General features: G+C 41.5%; 1 protein-coding gene across 17 annotated transcripts in view; it reads left to right on the top strand.

The window, feature by feature from the left end:
* Positions 1–22,288, top strand: part of MYT1L (myelin transcription factor 1 like) — a 175,797-nt gene that overhangs the window by 116,864 nt on the left and 36,645 nt on the right. For 12 of the 17 annotated variants that reach the window (XM_056856104.1, XM_056856107.1, XM_056856098.1 and 9 more), the window contains 5 exons: positions 4,446–4,693; positions 9,417–9,653; positions 11,633–11,754; positions 12,106–12,168; positions 12,648–12,716. In XM_056856104.1, the coding sequence (XP_056712082.1) occupies positions 4,446–4,693; positions 9,417–9,653; positions 11,633–11,754; positions 12,106–12,168; positions 12,648–12,716 (739 nt within the window). The remainder of the gene's footprint in view (positions 1–4,445; positions 4,694–9,416; positions 9,654–11,632; positions 11,755–12,105; positions 12,169–12,647; positions 12,717–22,288) is intronic. The other 5 variants (XM_056856113.1, XM_056856114.1, XM_056856110.1 and 2 more) reach the window with 1 other exon arrangement.

The following is a 22,288-nucleotide window of genomic DNA, read 5'->3' on the forward strand; positions in this document are numbered from 1 at the left end:
ACATAAGTAAAAACCTCCCGATCTCTCTTTGGTGCTTTTGATATTTTAAAAGGATGAGCATGTAATGGAAAGCAAGACTAGGAAGGATGTTGTCTGTAAAAGTACCTTAGTATGTTAATACCACAAACCCTCATCTAGTCCATCCATGAATTTCACTTTAAAAAGCGGGGCAAAAGATTGTGACCAAACTGTGATTTTGCTTTCTCGTGTCAGTTTATGCACAAGTTTCATAAAACAGATATCAAAGACTTTTTCAAGAATGAGGGGGATTTTGAAGAGGATTACAGCTATTATATGTATGCCTTGAAGTCTTCACACAGAAGAATTGCCATGGATTACGTCTTCATCGAATGTATAAATTAAGGCATAGGCGGGACCAGGGATTTAGCCTTTTAGGACCTCAATTCAGTAAAGAGCTGAAGCATTCTTAGTGAGGCCCTCAAGCCTAAAAATATGCTTAAGTGTTAGGCTTACCCCATGAGGATTTGTTGCTGGATTATAATTGATGGAGGACAGTGAAATGAGAGTTATACTGCTATCCTAACGAGAGTTACAGTCTGCAAATTCATTTACTTCAGTGGACTTAAAAGTGTGGAAATCTGTTTAGGATTGTGCTGCTAGTTACCTACACTATGTGGGTTGAAAGAATGTTTTATTAATAAAGTATGACAAGAAACTGGTCGGTGTTGAATGGGGCCTAAGCACATATGATGGCTGTTATTATTAATGTTGTACAGTCAATTCTGACAATTCTTTCTCTTATCCATTCTCTTCCATTTAAAATAATATGAGGTAAGAAAAGTAGGGAAAGAAGAAAATTAGAAAAGGAGTGACATCCTTAAAGCATAAGCATTTGGCATTCAACTGATTAATGGCCTGATCCATAGTAAGGGTGAAAACGCACAATCGCTTTAGCCTCCTTTATTCCCTATTTCAGCCAGCATTCAGCCAGGATCGAACGCACATTCAGCAAAACGCATGCGTTCGATCCTGGCTGAATCCTGGCTGAAACAGGGAATAAAGGAGGATAAAGCGACCGTGCATTTTCGCCCTCCTTCACTTATTACTTTTTTACATGTATGCATGCAACTTTTACGTACACCCACATAACAGTTTGAGTTTCTTTATGGATAGGGTTGCCAACCTCCAGGTAGTGGCTGGAGATCTCCTGCTATTACAATTGATCTCCAGCTGACAGAAATCAGTTTCCCTGGAGAAAATGGCCGCTTTGGCAATTGGACTCTATGGTATTGAAGTCCCTCCCCTCCAAATCCCGCCCCCTCAGGCTCCACCCCCAAAACCTCCAGGTATTTTCCACCCTGGAGCTGGCAACCCTATTTATAGATTGTTTTGATATCTAGTTTTTTTAATTATGTTTTAATTAGAGTTTTCTTGAGAACAGAAATGAAAGTGTTAGATATGAATTAAATTTGCTGCCCTGTATAATGTGAAACAGCACCTAGTTAAAGTTTTTTTCAACTTCAAAGATGTTCGTTCTTTGAACAACCCTGTCTCTAAGCTTATATTGTGGTTATTTCAAAATCAGTATTTTGTTAGGATCTTTACAGGTGAAGTGCACTTGGGGAAGAAAGGTTTCCACTATAAATTTGTTTTTGTCTGACATTCATAAGCATCACTGATCAGTGTAGGATCCAGAAATTAAACAGGAGTTCATGCTGTCAAGTTATTTAAAGTGAAACCAGAATTACAAATAGAGTCAAGTGTTTGACATATGAACTACTGGCTGTTTGAGCTCTTATTTAATATTGAGGCATGGTTTGTGTCAAAGAGCATCAAGAAAAATGACAGGCAGATGATACATTTAACAAAAATGCAAAATAGTGAGTGATGGGTGTTGTTGTGTGTTTTTAAAAAAATACAGTTCTAACATACAGAAAAGCACATAAGTAGAGGGGCTGCTAAACTCAAAAAGCTTGATGAATTAGCATTCATCGAGGGCAACTGTAGGGGAGGGGCTGTGGCTCAATGATAGAACATCTGCTTGGCATGCAGAAGGTCCCAGGTTCAATCCCCGGCATCACCTGTTAAAAGGATTAGGCAAGTAGGTGATGTGAAAGACCTCTGCCTGAGACCCTGGAGAGACACTGCCAGTCTGAGTAGACAAAACTGACTCTGATAGACCAAGTGTCTTATTCAGTATAAGGCAGATTCGTTATTTTTTAATAAATTTCCTTGTTCTGCATCATACAGGATGTGTTAGTGGAATAGTCCATCCCTGAGAATCCATTTATAGTGAAGTGTAATTAATTATCTTTATTGCCTAGTTTTTTATGTTCCAGAACTACTTAAGCCTTAATAAGGGTGGGACAGTCGTCACAAAATTGTGGATGCCCTATTATAAACCTGATTGACTGCTTAAACAGATACATTTATTTAAAGGCTGGAAAAACCAGGAGTTCTGAACAAAACACTGTTAAACAATAAAAATATATTGAATAGGCTCTTTAGTCTCTGGGATCTAATTCATGAACTCCCAAAAGGTGTGGATGCTGTGTCTGGATCAGAGTAGCCAGAAAATCCCCCAGCAGTTATAGCATTGAGGTGGGATACTTGATGAGGTCTTGTAACGCACTTGATCTGCAGCAATAATTTTTGACAGGATCTGCACAATCCAAGGAGATACATTCCACATGGGAACTGTAGATGCTTCAGGAATACAGGGTCAGCAAAGATTAGATTAATCCCCAAAACGGGAAGATGTGGCATGTATAGAATTTACAATTTGTAATACTTGTCTATCTGATTGCAGATTCCTGCAATAAATGATATACTAGGGGGGAAAAACTACTGGGGATTAAGTTATTAGCTGTTGGATCATATGCTCATACAGTATAGATATTTAAAGTAAGGAATTAGGCTCATAGTTAATGGGAAGGAAAAATATGCAAAAAGTTTTTAAAAGAACTGTGTACAGGTAACCATTCTATGACTTTATGAATATTTGCTTAGAGCAATAGTATGATTGAGACAACAGTTCGAATGTTTATTGCTGTGTGCATCATTGGCAGAGGCAAAACATAATGTGTTACTGTTATAGACATATATATTTAATGTTTGGAAGTAAGTTCATATTCATTCAAGTTTGTCTTGAGGAAGAACTGAGGGGTCAGATGGACGTTTTCAGAAGTACTGCTTTGAACCTGTGTGACTTTTGTCTTTTTCATCATGTATATTTTCCTTCCTCTTCTACCTGATCTTTCTACCCCATGCTGGTGCTTTCTAGGAATGACTTGGCAAGAGTGGAGGGGGCAGTGCAGAGTGTCATGATCAGAGGATAGGACGGATGATGGGAACATGGTTCCAGGAGCAGCAAATTCAGACACTGTAGTAAGGGCAGCCAGGCTCAGCAGCTCAAGGGTTTATAGCAAGGAGATGTTATTTTATTATTTCACTTAGGCTTCCTGAACATCTAAACACTGGGGATCAAGCACATTATCTTCTAACCGCCATGTCACTTGTTATAGTTCCTACATTCTTCCTAGGCAGCACTGCAAAGAAAGTCTGTCACGGGCTGCATCCACACAGCAAGCATTCCCCATTGAACATTCATTGCTGCTGCAAATGCTGAAGCATTAGCATTGCTAATGGAGCACCCACATGGGAGTTTTCTGCTCCCTTCCTCTGTCAGCATCCATTTTCCCCTGCATTGTTTCCTTACTGTACCCACTGGAGAGTTTTTTGAAGCCTTTTTTTTTTTTTTTTAAAGATAATTGCTATAGCATTGTAGCACTATAGTAGTTGCTGGTTTTTTAAAAGCCTTCAAACCATCAAGTGGTATGGTGAAGGAAATGGCTGAGCAAGGCTGACTGCAGGAAGTAGCACTGAGGTGGACAGGACCTTTGAAACCGTGCATGGTGTATTATCATGTTTGGACTGCACCCGCCCCCCCAAAAAAAGAACATAGCAAGATGGTGCTTCAGCTTGATCGCCAAAGCGGAGACAAACATTCATGAGGGTGCAGCCACCAAGCAGATGTTTGAGCTAGCTGGAATTTTATTACAAGAACTTGGTTCATACTGTAGAATAAACATAATGTGTTTGTGTGTGTGTGTGTGTGTGTGTGTGTGTGTGTGTGCGTGTGTGTGTGTGTGTGAGAGAGAGAGAGCCTTTCAAAAGCCCTTGTTTCAAGCTCAGTGCACGCTTTGGTTGCTATAAATCTGATCTACGTGTCACTGCAGAACACTCTGTAGGTTATTACTCACCTTCTTTTGATATTGCATCCAGGTTTCTTGTGCAGAGAAGCTATACTCAAATATGAAATCATCAGGGCTGATTCCACCCCCCCTTACTTCTGCCCTTCTCTTAGTAGACTTTGCAGTTCCATATGAAATGCCACTCTCTGCAAATTGCATTGCTTTCCTTGCATGTACATAGATGTTGGCTTTTTTTAAAAAAGTCATCCTTGTCCTATTTCTTTCCTGCAGCAAAGCGTTACTGTAAGAATTCAAGTCCCACCAGCAGCACAACCAGTAGTTATGCCCCTAGCAGCAGCAGCAACCTGAGCTGTGGGGGAGGCAGCAGCGCCAGCAGTACCTGCAGCAAGAGCAGCTTTGACTATACCCATGACATGGAGGCAGCGCATATGGCGGCCACTGCCATCCTGAATCTTTCCACGCGCTGCAGAGAGATGCCTCAGAACCTCTCCACGAAGCCTCAGGACCTCTGTTCCAGGGTAAAATATGTGCACGCAACCTATATGTATTTCACTTGTTTTTACATGGGAGAAGCATAGCACTCTACTGCACTAGCTTAGGCATCTGTGATGACTTCAGTAATCATATTTTAATTCTTGTGCTGCAAATAAATTTGAAAATTAAAATCTTGCACTTTTGCTGTGGCAGTCCAACAGCAAGCAGCTGAATCTAGTTCGTAATACAAAGCTAAAGAAGTGGGCAACAACGTAAGAAAAACTGCTGTATAATAACTGGGAGAAACTGGAGTAAACTGTTGAAAAACCAAAGTTTGCTTGTTCAAGAGAACTGAACTATGTCTAAAGTGTGTGGTTATATTAAGAAAGAAGTTATGGGATAATGAAGTAATTTCAGAGAGTATGCTCTTAGTTGGAAATAAGGGTAGTGTGCCACAACTGAAGATTAAGGCCTGTGTTCTGTGCACCAAAAGATCTCATTTGGATAACTTACAGTATGTTTTATATAGATATGAATGGGAGACCTGAAGGACTTGTGGGGGAAAATTTTATTGGTCCTCCTTTAATGGCTCCCATTGGTCCTTCTTGCTACACTGGCTCCCTGCTGGTCCTTCTTTCCTTGCAGCCCCCCAGAATGTTTACCTCTTTCCCTGCTTCATTCTTTCCCTCCTATCCATCCTTCTCAGTTCCCTCCCTCATCTTCGTTTCCCTTCAGTCCTTTGTTTCTTCCCTTCCACTCACTTTTGTCCCATTCTTCTTTCCTCTTTCCCTCCACTGTAGCATTGCTCATCCCCCTCTTCTTGTTTTTGCTGCCTACATACTCCTAACTTCACCTAAACTCACATCAGGTCACCTTCACCTAAACTTCACCTAAACTCACCTAAACATCACAACAAAACTTCAGTAGCCATTTTGGATTGCCTAGGCAATCACAGACTGCTGTAATTGATTCTCCTGAGGGATTCTCCTGAGATTACGGCATTATAAAACTTTATATATTTTTTCTCCTATATTTTTTAAAGCTTTAACATTTTTGTGCAAACCTGGTGGTTCCCCCAGATTTATCAACACATGTCCCCTTTCTGTACCTGACTCCACTGTGAGTTGTTGTTTTTCCCCCCATCTGTACTCTGGATCCATGTTCAGAATTAGAAGAGGGGAAAGGTAACTGTGGTCCACTAAATCTGGAACCATCTTCAGCCTTGGTGTACTATGTGGCATCATCCTGCCACATGTTTGTCAGTTTTATATTGTGTATATATGACTCCATAAATATTACTACCTTCAGCCGGAGATGCACACCAGATAAGTGTCTCTCTCCAGCATATTAAAAAAGGGGGCACATATTAAGGTTTGCTTTTATGACTGTGCCATTACTCTGGAAATTTCTCCTGGAAATCTGCCCTTGTCAAAGTTTCAGAGTCTGCTTGAATACTTTAAAATGAATGACAAATACACTGGGAATGTTTTTGGCAGTATACTTTTAATATCTTATTTGAAATTTTTGGCTGATCCTTAGGGCCAGGGTATGCTAAAATTTAAAGAACTATTTTGCATATTGTTATTGTGAGGCTTGGTAATTATCTGATGGAATTAGGATGCAATTGCAAGTAGCATGTAAGAGCTTAGGGTTCCCATATTAAAAGGTACGTTAGAAGCAAAGACTCTGAAATGCTTCTGTCAGTAGTGCTGCTTACAAGCACACTACTTGGCACTCAGGTAACCCCTGGCATGACCTCATCACTGCTTTTGGAAAAACCCTTGCATTTCCTGATTGTGAGGCTCTTCCCTCACTGGCTGTACCCTCCCGCCGTCTGCCATATTGTCCCATGCCGGGGGAAGCTCCTCTAGGCCTCAGAATAGGTGGGAGAGGGGGTTGCAGCACCTTCACCCTCTTCCCTTCCTTGGACATTTACCTCCCTTCCAGCATAAAGTCCTGTCTACACCTTTCCTCCCTGGCCTGTCACTGGATATTCCCTTTTGAAGGATGCCTGTCCCACCCCTCTTTTCCTAGGGTCCAATCCCAGCCTTGCTCGTCAGGCTGTGGTTCCTGAACTCGCCAATCTGGAGCTATGGGTGGGGCATTCACTCACCCCCTCCCTGGCTGATGCCTGCTTCTTAAACGCTCCCCACCAACCCAGTTTTTCCCCTTCCCTCCTATGGCTGAGGGTTTATGTCTACCCCAGCCTGCAGATTATCCTTGGCTGGCCCTGGCCTCTGGCCTTGGCCGTTGCTGCCTCTGGGTTCGTTAGCAAGGCTGTTGCCCTCCCAGGGTGTGGGGTCCACTTCCTTGGCAGTCTTAGGGACTGGCGGGGCCTATTTCTGGCTGGTGCAGGTGTCACCATGCTGTCACCAGTTGATTATATCATCGGCCTTGTTGGGACAAACCCAGGCCAAATCCCACCCGCAGTAGCTTCTAGCCCCTACCAGCTTGGCTGCCCCTCCAGGAGCTGAACTGGTGGGGCTCCTCCCAGTGTCAGGTGAGTGCCTTTCAATCTGGTTGTCGAGCCCAGCCCTGTGGTGCCCAGGACTGGCCTGCCGCGGCTTGCAGGGGTCTGGGCAAGTCCAGGTTGGGCGCTGGCTCTGGACACTGAGTGGTGTCTCCTGTAGTCGGCAGCGGGAACCTTAGGAATATACTAGACCATAAATAGTGTTTGCACAAGGCATTAAACCACCCCATTTTGGCATTAACCTAGACTTCTGTTTGAAGAAACCTACAGTCTGTGCGTATGTTCATTAAGAATCTTGCGTTAAAAATGTCAAGAATTGGCCTAGGAGTTTTCAATAGCAACAACTTACAGGTTTTGGGTAGCAGTAATAATGCTGTACTGGCTTATTTATTCATTTGATATATTTATATACAAAGGGTTTATACTACTTTATTAAATAATTGTGATCTCTTCATAGATTAATAACCAATAGCAGTTATGAAAGCAGTTAAAACACAGCCAAGCTCATGTACTCAAATAACTAATTTCTTTATTTTATTGCAAAGGAGTTTCAGAATTTTATTCCAGTAATTGATGAGATAAAGTCCTTAAAACAGAGTGATGGATAAAAACAATGCTTCTGTATGAGGCCACTAGATGGCTGTGCAGAGCAACACAAGCAGGGATTTTGTGCTTATGCAGGAACTTTGGAGCTAGTAAGATGCATTTTGCTTTTCTTCGGGGGTGGGGGAAGTTTGATTCTTCCTGCTCTTTAACAAAGAAAAAGGGTAAAATAGCTTGAGCAACAATTATTAGAACAAATGTAATTTCAGAAAAGTGGGGAAAGCTTTGTTTTCACACACACAAATTACCCCCTCCCCTTCATTTACTATCCCACAGACAAAAAGAAAACATTTTAGTTATGGGCTGCAGTTCAGTAGTAGGGTATCAACTGGGCATGTGGGTCTCAGGTTCAATCCCAGGCATCTCCGATCAAAAGGATCCGGTAGCCAGTGATACGAAAGACCTTTACCTGAGACTCTGGAGACCCGCTGTCTATCAGAGTGAACAATACTGAGCTTGATAGACACGTGGGTCTTGCTCAGTATAAGGCAACTTCATATGCCCCTATGTTCCAGCATGCATACAAAACATATAACTTGGTTTGGGGGAAAGGAAAGTTTATGCCACTGGAGTCTTTCTTCCCAAGTGCTTTCTCCTTAATATTGCAACAGTATTTCCAGGGCAGTAAATGCCACACAAAATTTCCATCAGGAAAGGAACCAAGTTTACTCTATTAGAGGAAATATCCAAGTAGAATTGCGATTGTATGATTTATCTAGGTAATATAAGCACAAAAAAGGGGTTCCTCTTGGACCGTCTTCTGGAAGCTTTTATTAGTCCATGTGGAAAGTAAAGACAGTAGCATTCACACAAAGCTTAAAATGTTCCCCAGAAGAATAATTTCTTTTTTGAAGTACAAATTGATGTTTAAATTTTGGTTTTTGTACTTATCTGTCATTGTCCCAGTATGCTATCACCTGCTTTTGGAAAACCACGGTTTGAAAGAAAAAAATGATTTATTTATTTTTGCTCAATTTACGCAAAGGTGGTGGGGAAACAGGGCAGCAAAAAAAAAAAAAGCCTCACTTTCCTTGCACGTCTTACTCCACACTTCCTCATTTGCTTCAGGGAATGTCAGTACCAGTTTCTTTTTCCCAAGCTGAGATGATTATAAAGGAAGACTTTGTAGAGAGCAAAGGCATGTTAGAACTGAATGCCTGTGATGGGGTGTCCGTGTGATTTGAATGCATGTCCACTTTATGCGAAGGTGGCAAGTACATTGCAAAGAAAGAGGCTTATGGGGGCCAACCCGCTGAAACTGCCCATTGGTGTTACCGATTAAGAATGGTATGTTTTGTGCTTAGTAACTAAAACTTTTTCTTGTTTATGATTCTGTAGATGCTAGCATGTGAAGGAATGACTTTTCTAGTATTGCTATATCTCATACTTGGCAATCACAGTCATGCAGATCTTGATTCAGAGAACTAGACCTGTCAAGGAAGAATAAATCAATAGAATGGGTGGGAGGGGGACAAGGAATTTTTATATTAAATTTCGTATTGTATATCTTTAAAGATGGGAGGACCCAAAGATGGGAGGAACTGTTAACAGAGAATTCCATTTAATGAGAATGAGTGAGAGTGAGTTATTATCATTAAGTCTGTTTAAACAATCAGATTGTAAACCAAAACAAAAAGAGTTGACAGTGGCAAGAAGAATTAAACTATCTCTTTCTCTCTTTTAAAAAAACACAGAATCCTGATATGGAAGTGGACGAAAATGGAACGTTAGATCTGAGCTTGAACAAGCAGAGGCAGCGGGACGGTTGTTGCACCATTTTGACGCCACTGGAACCCATGTCACCGCAACAACAGGCTGTGATGAATAACAGGTGTTACCAGCTGAATGAGGGTGACTGCTGGGACTTGCCGGTGGACTACACAAAAATGAAGCCTAGTAGGATAGATGAAGATGATTCAAAAGAAATTAATGTATGTCTCTTTCATCCTTGAGCTTCTCCTTTCAACTTTCATTGTCTTGATCCATGTGATTTCTAAAGCTAGGGGATAAAGTATTTAACAATAATAGCTTGCAGTCAAGGATGGCTTTCTGCTATTTAATTTTTTGTAAGATGACATCTGATAACTGATTTACTATACATTATATTCCTAGCTTTCTGTGTTTGTTTACATTGAATTTTAATTCAATTTGAGCAGCTAAGGTATAATATAAATTACCCATGTCTACTTCATTGTCACTCTCCCCCTCCCGCCCTTCTTTTCTTGTTGCTTTGATAACTCAGTAAACCTGGACTTGGAAAGTGGTGGTAAAAACCAGAAAACAAAATGCATCATTAGTGACTATATTTTGTGTCTATAGTTTTAAATATCAAAAACACATAACATGTAATATGTTTTCAATCACTGCTTGGGAAGGATACCCTTTACTGATGACAATCAAGGGTATCCTTCCCAAGCAGTGATTGAAAACATATTACATGTTATGTGTTTTTATTTATGATGCTGCTGTATATATTTGTCAGGTTTCAGCTCTTCCTAGCCACAATTTATAGTCCAGCTTCTGTAATATAGGCATGATTTTACAGTCTCAGGCTTTAGTGTCATAGACTTCGGTGGTAATACATTTTGATTGTCTGGACTTAGGTGCACTCTTTCTCTGTGGCAGTATAAATCTCATTTTATTTTGCGTAAATAAATGATGGCACAAGTTTTTTTAAAAAAATCTCAGATACATAATGGGGTATGCTTTGTATATGTTATTACTGAAATAGGAAAAAATATAGGGAATGGAGGGTATGCAAAATAGAGATGCAGCACTTCAAAACTTTTGCTTCGACCACCATCTACAGGAATTTTTGAGTCAGTGCACATCAATAGATGGAGTGAATTATAAATTACACATTGTACTTGATAGACAGATCTATTAAGGGCTGTTATAGGATTTCTGTTATTATGAAAATATTATGGTTTCTCCCAGTTCATATTTTGGCTGGACATTTAATTATGTAAAACTGTTATTAATGTTGGAAGGTTTTGCTGTTGTTGTTGGTTAATCTTAGGTGTTGGAATGGGAACTCCTTATGTATGTTATTGCACAAAATAATATTGATTTTGCCTCACACACAAATAGCCATAAAATGTTAGAAGTTGCTGCTGTTATAAATAAGAGCAGATTGATTCCAAAAATATTTATTCTGCAATTTATTGTGCTGTACAGTAGATTGTCTTACTATTCAAATTCAGCAGATTTCTTTTTTCCCCCTGCTACTTACATTAGTAAATTCTTATGTATTGAGCAACCTCAAACACACAGTTTTATGTGAGATGTTGATGTTTTAAACATTTCGGATATCCAGCCAGTCATTTAGATAAGTGAAGGTGAATTCTAATCTGTTTTTCATGTATTCAAAATTTCATGATTAAAACTGAAGGTAAAACTGAGGACTGATTATTGCCATTGGAAATGTCTTCTATGTGGCAGACATTCAATAAATCTACTAAAAATGTCTGTAAATGGCTCGGCTAATAGAGTAGCTATTAGTGCCTGTGATGACTCATGCCAGTTCAACTCCTTTGGAAAGGGACCACATGCTAAACACATCATTACAGCAGCTACATCATTCCCAGTAAGTGGAAGAAATTTGTATCAATAATTATGTGGCTGTGATAATACATAAAGCAGCCATGATGTGTGCATACATTGACTGTGGACTTCCCCTGTAAACTTCATTGTAAGGGGCAATTCTGCATGTGCATCCATTCCATAGTGTGGTTTGTTGGCATCGTAGAGAGTCCAAATGGACACATCTCCACAGAAGCGATGAAGCGATGAAGGCAGCCCTTGAAATGTTGTGTTCAGATCACAGTGAATAGCACGACAGTATTATTTTCCTATAAACGTTGCCTCCTCTTTGAGTTTTACTCAAATGATGCCTTATCTCTGCCTGCAGCCAGAAGATTTAGATCCTTTCCAAGAAGCGCTAGAAGAACGAAGGTATCCTGGAGAAGTCACCATCCCAAGTCCTAAGCCCAAATATCCTCAGTGCAAAGAGAACAAAAAGGATTTAATAACGTAAGCATAATGTGAGGTGAAATTATTTTTTTACTCTTTTTTAACGCTTTCTCTTTTTGTCTTATCTGAACAATCAAGTGCATATATGCCTTGCAGTTTGAGCATGCAGCATTTGCAGCATATAAATGTTTCAGACTGTCAGTTAAGTTTAAGTGATTAAGCTAACATGGTATCTGCTTGGCCTTAATGATGCTGTATCGTACATTTTCATTTTTGCAGCTTTTTCAATAGGATGCTTAAATCCCCCTTGCAGACATTGCAGCTAAACTGGAAACAATGAAACTTTTAAAAGTTTTTTTAAAAAAAACATACTTACTATTTTGGCTGTTTTTTGTTTTTGTTTGGTGGCAGATGTCCAACACCAGGGTGTGATGGGAGTGGTCATGTGACTGGTAATTACGCCTCACATAGAAGGTGTGACTTCATTTTTTTCATGGTGGATTCTGTCTTTTCAATTTATTGTTTTCAGCTTACCTCAACAATGCTGTCAAAGTAAAAATGTTGAACTATTGTGTTAACCCTTTGAGTAATAAGTGTTGATCTTAAGAGCATGCTAATTTGTGTTGTTGTATAAACGTCTTTTTTCTTTTCAAACAACTACATTTAAAAAAAATTCCTGAACTTTTCCAAACAGTTAACCCACAGATCACTAATACTAATACCATTTTGTTACACTTACAAGCCTTTCAGGGGGAATTCTTATATATTGTATCTAAATATATTCAGAGGGTTAACTTTTATTACAAAATTCTGTATTGCAGCACTTGCCCGCCCCATCGCTTTTCTGCATTACAATTTTTAATTTTTAGTTTTTTTTTAAACGTTGTGTTTGTTTGAAAGGCCTTCGTTTTTAAGAAGGTTGACTTACTTGGCTATCCTGCCCTGTCTTACAGTCTATCTGGCTGTCCCTTGGCTGACAAAAGTATTCGAAGTATGCTGGCCACAAGCTCGCAGGAACTCAAGTAAGATATAATGCCTTTTTTTTTAAGTCTGTTTGCTTAGCAGTTACAAACAAATGTCTGCAGTGAGAGATGCTATCTGGAGAACTGCCATTTGATAACGTGCAGAGCTGGTCCTGCAAGGTAGTTACAGAACACCAGCACAGACTGTGACTTTTGAACACCTAGGTTATGAGCATCATCCGGGTACAAGTAGCTGATTGTTGTGATGCCATTACAGGGCTGAGCAGATAAGAATTCTCATATCCCTTCTGCCTGCCATTATGTGCTCTGATGTCACGCAGGACCACATAGTACAGTGCAAGAACTAAAGAGACCTTAGAACTGCAATTTGAAACAACTTTTGCTAAATTAAAGCATATAATGACTGACCATGTCGTGGGATTCAAAAGACATTGGTGGGAGCGTAGAATGGATAGTTCTGGAGCTTGCAGTGACCAGTTATTGACCACGGACACACTAGACAATTTTTGTTTACATATGTGATAGTTTTTCAGTTGGATTATGTTCCCATGGGAGGACTCTGAATATATATCCTGGAGGGAGGCAAAGGAAGACTTGACCTCAGTGAGATTTTGCAAACATAGTTCTAACTTTTTTTTTAAGATTCTAATTCTCAGATTTATACATAATTTTTGAGACGTGTTATATATTTCTCATGCTGTAATGCCCCGGGAACGCCTCCCAGAACGCCATAATACCCCAGGTACACCTCCTGGGACACTGGCACGGCCTTTGACGGCGTTCGGATGCCACCATAAGGCCTCATTGACGTGCCAGGGTGGCGCTGCTGTGGCAGTGCCCCACGACCGGTATCTGGCCCTTCCTGCCGGCTTTTGGGCCGCTAACACTTGCATTAGTTGCCTGGACGCCGGTGAGGGGCCCCCGTATGCCGGCGCGGCACCTTCCTGGCCTCCTAAGGGCCTTTGCCCTTAGAGCTCAGGTATGCACTGTAAGAGGTTAACTTAAGACCAAACTCCAAATATACAAGAAAGCGTGTATAGCAAGGCCTTCAGAAAGGGGTGTTTCAAGAAAAGGCCTACAGCTTCTTCAGAGCAATTATGTAGCATCTGGAGTCCAGAAAATGAGAAATGGAGAGTCACTCTGGATTCAAAAGGAATCTATTTAGGTTGGGGTCCTAGTGCAGTGGGAGAGTGTTTAAGTAAAAACAGCTATCCATAACTGCTGTTTAGTACTGGAAGAGAAAAAGATGGTCCAGAGTTCGCTCCATTTTTTTCCGCAGTGGTTGTGAAAGAATGGAAACGTTGGAGGGATTCCAGGCCTCCAAGCATGATGGCCTAGCACTTTTAATGCAACACTCTAGATTCCATCTTTGTATCAAAGAGATGAGCACAGTTCCCTAATTCCAAATGCTCTATCAGTGAGAGAGGTGACTTGTATTACATGATACATAAAAGATATCCATAGGTGTCATATCAGTACTGGTGGTATATCTGAGAGAGAGTGGGATACTTTCAACATATACATGGGTATCTTCATCATACCTCTCCTCCCCTCTTTGGGAATCCATCACATGCCTGACTTGCTATATAGTGTTATATCTCTGTGAAAAGTACCATTCTTTCAAACATTTTTTTTAAAAAAACCAGAAATCCTTTTTAATAGTGGAAGTAACAGAAGTTTGTAAAAAAAAAAAAAAAAAAACGGTTGATTTTCTGGATAGAGATAACCTCATATCTCCAACGGTTTTTCTGCCTGTGCAAGCAGGGTATTGAATTTGGAATGTCTACAATATTCGTGGACACTAAGGCTGCAATCCTGAGGGGGGCAGGCGAAGCTCCTTAAGAGCCGGCGTGACCACGCACCGGCGTAAGTGCCCTTTTAACACAGGATAAGGGGCACTTATGCTGTTCCGGGGGCAAACGTGCAAGCATCGAGGAACCACAGAGCTATGCAGGCCCCCACCATCATCCCAGCCACACCGGCAGGGAATTCTCGGAAGGGAAAGCCCAAGCCAGCATAAGGGGGAGGCATTCCTGGGGACGGAGCTGCCTTTAGGCAACTTCCTTACCCCTTTCCCCCCAGGAAAGCCCCCTCATGTAGCCTCACTATTTTCAATGGAGGCATTTTCCTTCTTTTATATTTTAAATTCCTTTTATTTCATTTCCGGCAGCTCGGAAGCCTCTGTGGAGGCAGCGTGGCTGCGCTGCTACCGGCCGCTGCCTAACTGACCCCCCCTTCAGGAATGGGCTGCCCATCATGAAATCGACATGACCATGGGAGACTTTGGAGTAGAACTTTTCAGCAATTACTTTTTAACAGTTTTTTTATTATATATGAATACTGCAACAAAAATATGTGCATATTTAGTCAATGTTACTAAATTAAAAATTACTACACAGTTGTATTGTTACCTAATTGTTAAAACATTAATATATAGTTATCAAGATAACTAGGTTTAATATGAAGCCCTAATAAATATTAATCAATGAGCCATTATATAAATCGTTAAAAGAAATTTCTTTAGAGAGAAGAGGGGGAAAAAACCCTCAAATGATCATCATTAATCACGAGAATGTGAATTATCTATCCATCTTACCTAACAATTTCAGACAGGCGTTTCAAGCATTTTAAATGGATGCAACCTCTAATAGCAGCAGCTTGGGCCCCTATTTAGGTTGGGGTCATGGTGCAATGGGAGTGAGTGTTTAAATGAAAACAGCTAACTATTACTGCTGTTTAGTACTGGTAGAGAAAAAGATAGGCATCCCATTTCTGTGTACTTTTCCCCCTTTCTTCCACATCTAACAACATTGGGGCAGGGAGATTGATTTCTGCCAGTGTCTGTAGAGGAAGGATTAAATCCCCTCTCCCCTTCCTGCACCATGGCCCTGATGCAAATAAGAGCTCTACATAGGGGCTAAATTCCAGCCCAGTAGCACCTAATAGGGGCTGTTTCTCTTCTTAAAATGGAAAGAAATCGGTTCAGCACCCTTCTCTATCATAAACCACTATAGGGAGCAAATCTCTGTCAAACAAAGTGTAAGTTCTAATGTGTTGAAAAGAAAGGTACCACATCTGGACATTATCAAAGGAAGCAAGAGGATGGGAGACTGCTGACAAAATCACCAGTATTCAAACTTCAGTGAAAAAGCCTTACATTTCAAAACATTCTGAGGTCTGATGTTCAGTCTCTTGCATCCCACAACAAAAAGAACACTGAACAAAACTGGGGTACAGCTGTGGGTTCACCAACATCTTTGTTCCAAACTCAGTGACAAACCTGGTTCTGAGAACCGGGATCATGGAATAGTTGAAAGATAGTGGGCAGAGGGAGTAATTTTGAAGAGAAAAGTGGAGAGTGACAGAGGTGTTTAACTGTTTCTCCCATCATACTTTTGTCTGGAATAAATAAAAGACAAACAAACAAAGGGAGAAGCTTTTAGAATTCATCAAAAATCTTCAAGAGGTTGGATATTAAGCACAAGAGGAAGGGTGACAAAAAGGTGCTGCTGGAAATAATCCAGAGACATTTATAATAGTTTAAGGTGAAGTAAAAGAGATACACAGGTCGTTTATGCATGGTAGTTTTACCTGGGGTTCGATTCTCGCTTGACCAACACTTTTCTGTTACGAATCCAAAAACTGCTATGCACCAGCAAAGTCACCAAGCTCAAATCCGGAAGTGTCTGAGTCCCCGCTCCTTGAAAACGCTGCTTTGTAATTGGCTGTAGTGCTTACTGTGAGAAAAACATCCAGTTCCCCTCTCCTCCCAGCGGAAACCCAAGTGCCATTTTAAAAATCATTTTAAAAAATTGAGCTTTTTAAAAGGAACCGGAGGGTGGGGTGAGAAACCCAAGCATCGTTTTAAAACCCTTTCTTATGTGAGAAATGTCTGCTCAGATAGAACTCCAGTTGGGAGACAAAAATCAGGAAGCATTTGTGCCCCTGCCCCTTGAAACGCTGCTTTGTAACTGGCAATAGTTACTTACTGTGAGAAAAACATCACCCGCCCCCCAGCTCCCCTGTCCTGCACTTTGGCTTATGCATGGAGATGAGGATGATTTCATCAGGGCTGATCTCAGGGAGATCGAAGAATTGGGTTTTAACAGGAAGACCCGGAATTTGCGAGGGCTGGATGCGAGGTGATCTCTAATGGACGGAAAGCCCATGCATAACTCAAAGGAACAACCAAGTCAGTCCAGGGGTGAACATGAGAGAAAGTACCCCGCCCTTGCTCCCCACAGCTCAGATGTTTGTTGGGGCTGGGAGCTTTGGGTGTGGGTGGCAAGCTCTGCTAATTGCAAACCCCTATTGTCAGAGATGCACATTAAGGAGGGGGGACCCCTTTCGGGGCCCATATCTCAGCCCCCCCTGACCCAATCTTCACAAAACTTGGGGGTTCTTTCAAGAAGGGTCCTCTGAAGCTATGCTGAAAGTTTGGGGGTGCTACCCCAAAAAATGCGCCCCCTGCAGCCACGGAATGGCTCGAATGTGCACACGCACCCCCCCCCCCAGGGGGATTGCTCTCTCACACAAACAGATACTTTCTCTTTCTCTCCCCGGGCCGCGCAGCAGCTGAGCTCATGCACTCAATCGCTACTGATTGGCCAGAAGAAGACCCAGCTTGGCCACCGATTGGCCACGGGAGAATGCTGCTTACTAACTGACGGTTATGCTGCTGTGCCGAACCCCGAATTTGCCGAATTTATTCGCTGAACACCCCGAACTCGCTTAATTCGGCTCCTCGTTTTCCCACCTTTTTTGAGTTCGGTTCCATCCGAACTAAAAACCGCCGAATCAGGGGAAATTCGGCTGTTTTTCGGTTCGGGATGAACTGAATCGACAGCCCTAGTTAGACCTAACTGGAAAGCACAGGTTCCTTATAAAGTAGAAAGCAGAATTAATGATAAAAAAGCAGAGAATAAAAGTAAATAAATTTGTGGTAGCCTTTATATTATCAAATTTAAAATGGTATACAGGGTATTCGGTAAAAACGTAACTTGGTAGTGTTTTCTCATGCTTTAAGGGCATGCTCGTTTTTCTTTGAGCAAAGTCTGACATTAGGTAATAGACGGTTATCTTCTTCCAGATCTAAGATTCTGCTCCTAGACTATATGTTAGCTTGGATGCAGTGGAGGATTTCTGCAAATGGAAGTGGGGAATTATTTATGTCAGCTCCTCCTCCCACTGAAGATATCAGTCCTCTCCTCCTATTCTTTGCAGGGAGGTCATCTGTGCCCCAGGAGCAGCATTTCAAAGGGCATTTTGTGCTGTAGTGGGAAGAGGGAGACTGGGAAATCCCTCCTGTCAGTGGACGTTACTACTGGATCCAAGTCATTGTAGGAAGAGTTTATGCAATACTTAGCACAAAAAAAATCCCCCTTTCTTTCCTTCATCCCTTCTGTGTCTGTCCTTGTATGAATTCCTTGCTTGGATTATGACTCATATAAGCAAACCTTAAAGCTACCAGTAAATGCTGTCATTTTGTATTTGTTGAGTGGGAAGGAGAAAAGGAAGCAGGGAAAGGTGAGGATATGGGGGCTGCCAGGAGAAAGAAAAGAGAAAATAGTGTCGAGAATGGGATGCAGGGGGAAGTGAGCTGCCCACCACAAGTCCTTGTAGGTTCTCCACCATGGAACTGAGCCCAGCCTTGTCGCCAGCACTGTGAAACTGGGCCATGGTTTTCCTGGGTTGAGGCTGCCAGAGGGAGGGAAGGAGGGAAAATGAAGATGGGGGGATCAGATAAAGGTAGGAGAGAAGGAAGCTGGAAGGGTGCGAGGAAATAGTGAGGAGGGGGAAATGAGATGCACCCTTGCAAGTCCTTGAGGATCCCCGCTTGAACCAGATAATCAACAAGATTCACAGCACTGCCCTAAATAGAAACCCAATTGGCCATCACAACCCAAATGGCCATCAGCTGTCATCTGACTTTACACAATGTATAGAACCTGTCAAAGTTAGGACATTTTGGAGGACTTTCATTCATAGGGTCTCTATGAGTCGGAAGCGACTTGACGGCACTTAACACACACATAGAACCTGGGCAATGTGGAACTTTATGAACTTCCTCTGAAAGGCCATTTAACATAACAGAAAAAAGAATGCGACTTTGCCAGGGATATATATATTCCCACTGATCCATTCAGATATTACATGCCTTCTTTACTTAACTAGGCACAAAGTTAATTGTAAAATTATTTGCTATTAACAGTACGGGTAAAACAGTTATTCTTGTAAGTTTTTAAAGTCTGTTTCCACAACAGGTAGTGCCCTGCAAATTTTATAAAATTGACCCTCTTTATACACCGCCAAGACACAGCCACACAAAACAAAGGGCCATCTGTAGTAGTTGCAGTTTACTTTGTCTGATCTCATTTTTCCCTTCTGTAAAATGCATAAAAGGAATAATGCACCAAATTTAACGCAGAACAGAATCCAAGGTAAAATCTAGATTATGCTAAATATGTCTATGAACTGTTTCTATGAATTGAAGGCTATATATTTATAGTTGCTGCATACAAATTTAGTGTAATTTCTTATTCATGCTTTGTGTACATCAGATATAGATCACGAAGTCTGTGATGCAGTGAGACTGTAAATTAATTGCACATTGTGCTAAGCTGAAACCTATATAATGATATATTTCACAGGTAGTGTTGTCACATGTATCACTCATAAGCACCCTGTATCATAAATTTTGTAGTCTAAAATAGACTACAAAATCAGTGAGATAGAAGGTTTACTATGGTATGTACATGCACATTCAGAAGCAAATTGAGTTCAATTAGCCAGGCCATTTCCCCCCACAGAAATTCATGTCTAGGTAAGAGAATTTATGATAGAAACGAAGAGTTTCAAACCAATAATATATCTGATTCTCAACATGAACCCATCTGTAGATACTTAAATATGGAGACTGCAGCTATGAACAGACAAAACAGATCTTTCTACAAACCTAAAAAAAGCCCTGGGTTTTCAGAAAAATCAGAAATCTTAAAAAATACACTGTGGGGTTAAAACTCCCTAAAATAATAGAAGTATCACCTATACCTTCAAGAAATTAATGCCCTCTGAGATCTCAGTGGCCATTGTGGGGGGTGCTAGGCAACCACAACAATATTGCTAACCTTCAAACCTTGGGTTCCCCCCCCCCCCCCAGTAAAGACATGGGAATGGGGCAGGGCCCATTCTAGGGCTATTTTGATCTCCCAGTCCAACCGTTTCCCCTCCCTCCTGCTCTGGCAACTTGCTGCTATGCAGTTTGCTTAACTCACCGAGGTGCAGCAGTGGCTATGATTTGAGGTCCACAACTTTCCTGGAGCGGTAGCCTCTGTGTGTGTGTGTTAAGTGCTGTCATGTTGCTTCTGACTTATGAATTAATGACCTCCGAAACATCTTATCATTAATAGCCTCACAAACTGAGGGCCATGCCTTCCTTGATTGAGTCAATCCGTCTCATGTTCAGTCTTCCTCTTTTCCTACTGCCTTCAACTTTTCATAACACTATTAGCTTTTCCGGTGACTCTTGTCTTCTCATAATGTGACCAAAGTACAATAGCCTCCATTTAGTCATTTTAGCTTGTAGGGAGAGTTCAGACAACTTGTGCAACTTAGCCAATCCTGGCAGTTGTCACCACACCACTCACCTGAGTGACTTGCTAGCACATGGCTTTTGCAGCTTGGCCAGACTTTTCCTATGGAGAGGCTTCCAGGGGGAAGGAAGGAAAGACAGCTGAGAGCCAATATGGTGTAGTGGTTAACATGTCAGAATAGGATCTGGGAGACCCAATTTCAAATCCCCATTCTGTCATAGAAGCTTGCTCGGTGACCTCAGGCCATTCACTCTCTCTAACTAATCTGCTTCATAGGGTTGTTGTGAGGATAAAATGAACAAGAGGAGAATGATGTAAGTTGCTTTGGGGACAAAATGGGGTACAAATGAAGTAAATAAATAATAAAGCTGAATATTTGGGAAAGATACAAGAAAAGCTGGTTGGTGAGTGTGAAGGTGAGAAGGAAACAGGGGCAAGTGAGAGGATATGGGGATTGCCAGGAAGAGAGAAAGAGGAAATTGGGTGGGGAAGGGAGTACAGGTAGGGTAGCCAGCCTCCAGGTGGGGCCTGAAGATCTCCCAGCATTACAGCTGATCTTCAGATGTCAGAGATTTGTTCCCCTGAAGAAAATGGCTGCTTTGGAGGCTGAACTCTATGACATTATACTCCACTGAGATCCCTTCCCTCCCCAAACCCCATCCTCTCCAGGGTCTACCCCAAAATCTCCAGGAATTTTCCAACCCAGAGTTGGCAACCCTAGGTACAAGGAAAATGAAGTGACCCCTGCAAGTCCTTATGGGTTCCACACTTGTACCAACTTAATACGGAAGAGAATTATGAAGACACACCCAATGATAAACATGACGCCACCAGACTTCGTATTTACTGTACTTAATCTGTACAAATCTCAGTGGCACATAATGATTTATGTTCAATACAGTGGTGAATGTTATAAATCTTTTGTCGCTTAGACAAATCCAAGCCAGACAAGAATTCCTCTTCCATTCCTTCCTTCACTGCTACTCCTTCCTACTTTCTTATCTATGGAAGCTTCAGTGCTTTGGGCAGGAGCAAAGAATTATTCCACCTGGCCTACAACTGAAGGCAGCCGTACGTTTTACATCAGTGCTGGCCTCTCCATCCATCCCCCACCTTCTGTTTACTTGTGGGGTTCAACTGCTTGACCAGGTCTACAGTTGCTGCTACCATTCTTACTCTCCAAATGAGTGCCATCTTGATACATTTATAGTTGTTTTATGATTGGTTCTTGTGGGTTATCCGGGCTGTGTAACCGTGGTCTTGGTATTTTCTTTCCTGATGTTTCGCCAGCAGCTGTGACAGGCATATTCAGAGGAGTAACACTGAAGGACAGAGACACTGTCCTTCAGTGTTACTCCTCTGAAGATGCCTGCCACAGCTGCTGGTGAAACGTCAGGAAAGAAAATACCAAGGCCACGGTTACACAGCCCGGATAACCCACAAGAACCAATGAACTCTGACCGTGAAAGCCTTCGACAATGTTTTATGATTGTTGCTGTTTTAATGCTGGAAGCTTTATGGTTTTATATTGTTTTCAAGTTACCCACTCTGAGCCTGGCCTGGCCAGGAATGAGGGCGGGCTATGAAGTTTAATAACAATAACAATAACAATAATAATAATGCCATAAGTCATAAGTCTCTCTGTCTCCCCATCCTCTTCTCCCCCAGCATCTCAAATAAAAATATCAAGACATCAAACTGCATGAGGTAATAGGGAAAGTGTAGGCAGACACATACACTTCTCGCCTTTAACCAGCCTATAGGTGCTGCCACAGTCTCCACAGCTATGTGGGGCTGGTGAAATTAGAAGTGGGATAATAAGGTCATGGGGAAGGCTCAGCAAATTATGAGCAAGTTTAGAATTCTCAGCAGAACAAAGATTTACGCCCCCACTTCCCAAGTTTCCCAAGGTTATTCATACTAAGCCAACCCCTTTGAGTTTTGAGCATGGGGAAGATCACCCATCGCTAGATAAAAATTATAAATAATATTAGAAGTGCTATATAAGCGAGAGCCAGC

This window comes from Euleptes europaea, chromosome 10 (genome assembly GCF_029931775.1).
Source record: "Euleptes europaea isolate rEulEur1 chromosome 10, rEulEur1.hap1, whole genome shotgun sequence".
In the NCBI taxonomy this organism is placed as follows: domain Eukaryota; kingdom Metazoa; phylum Chordata; class Lepidosauria; order Squamata; family Sphaerodactylidae; genus Euleptes; species Euleptes europaea.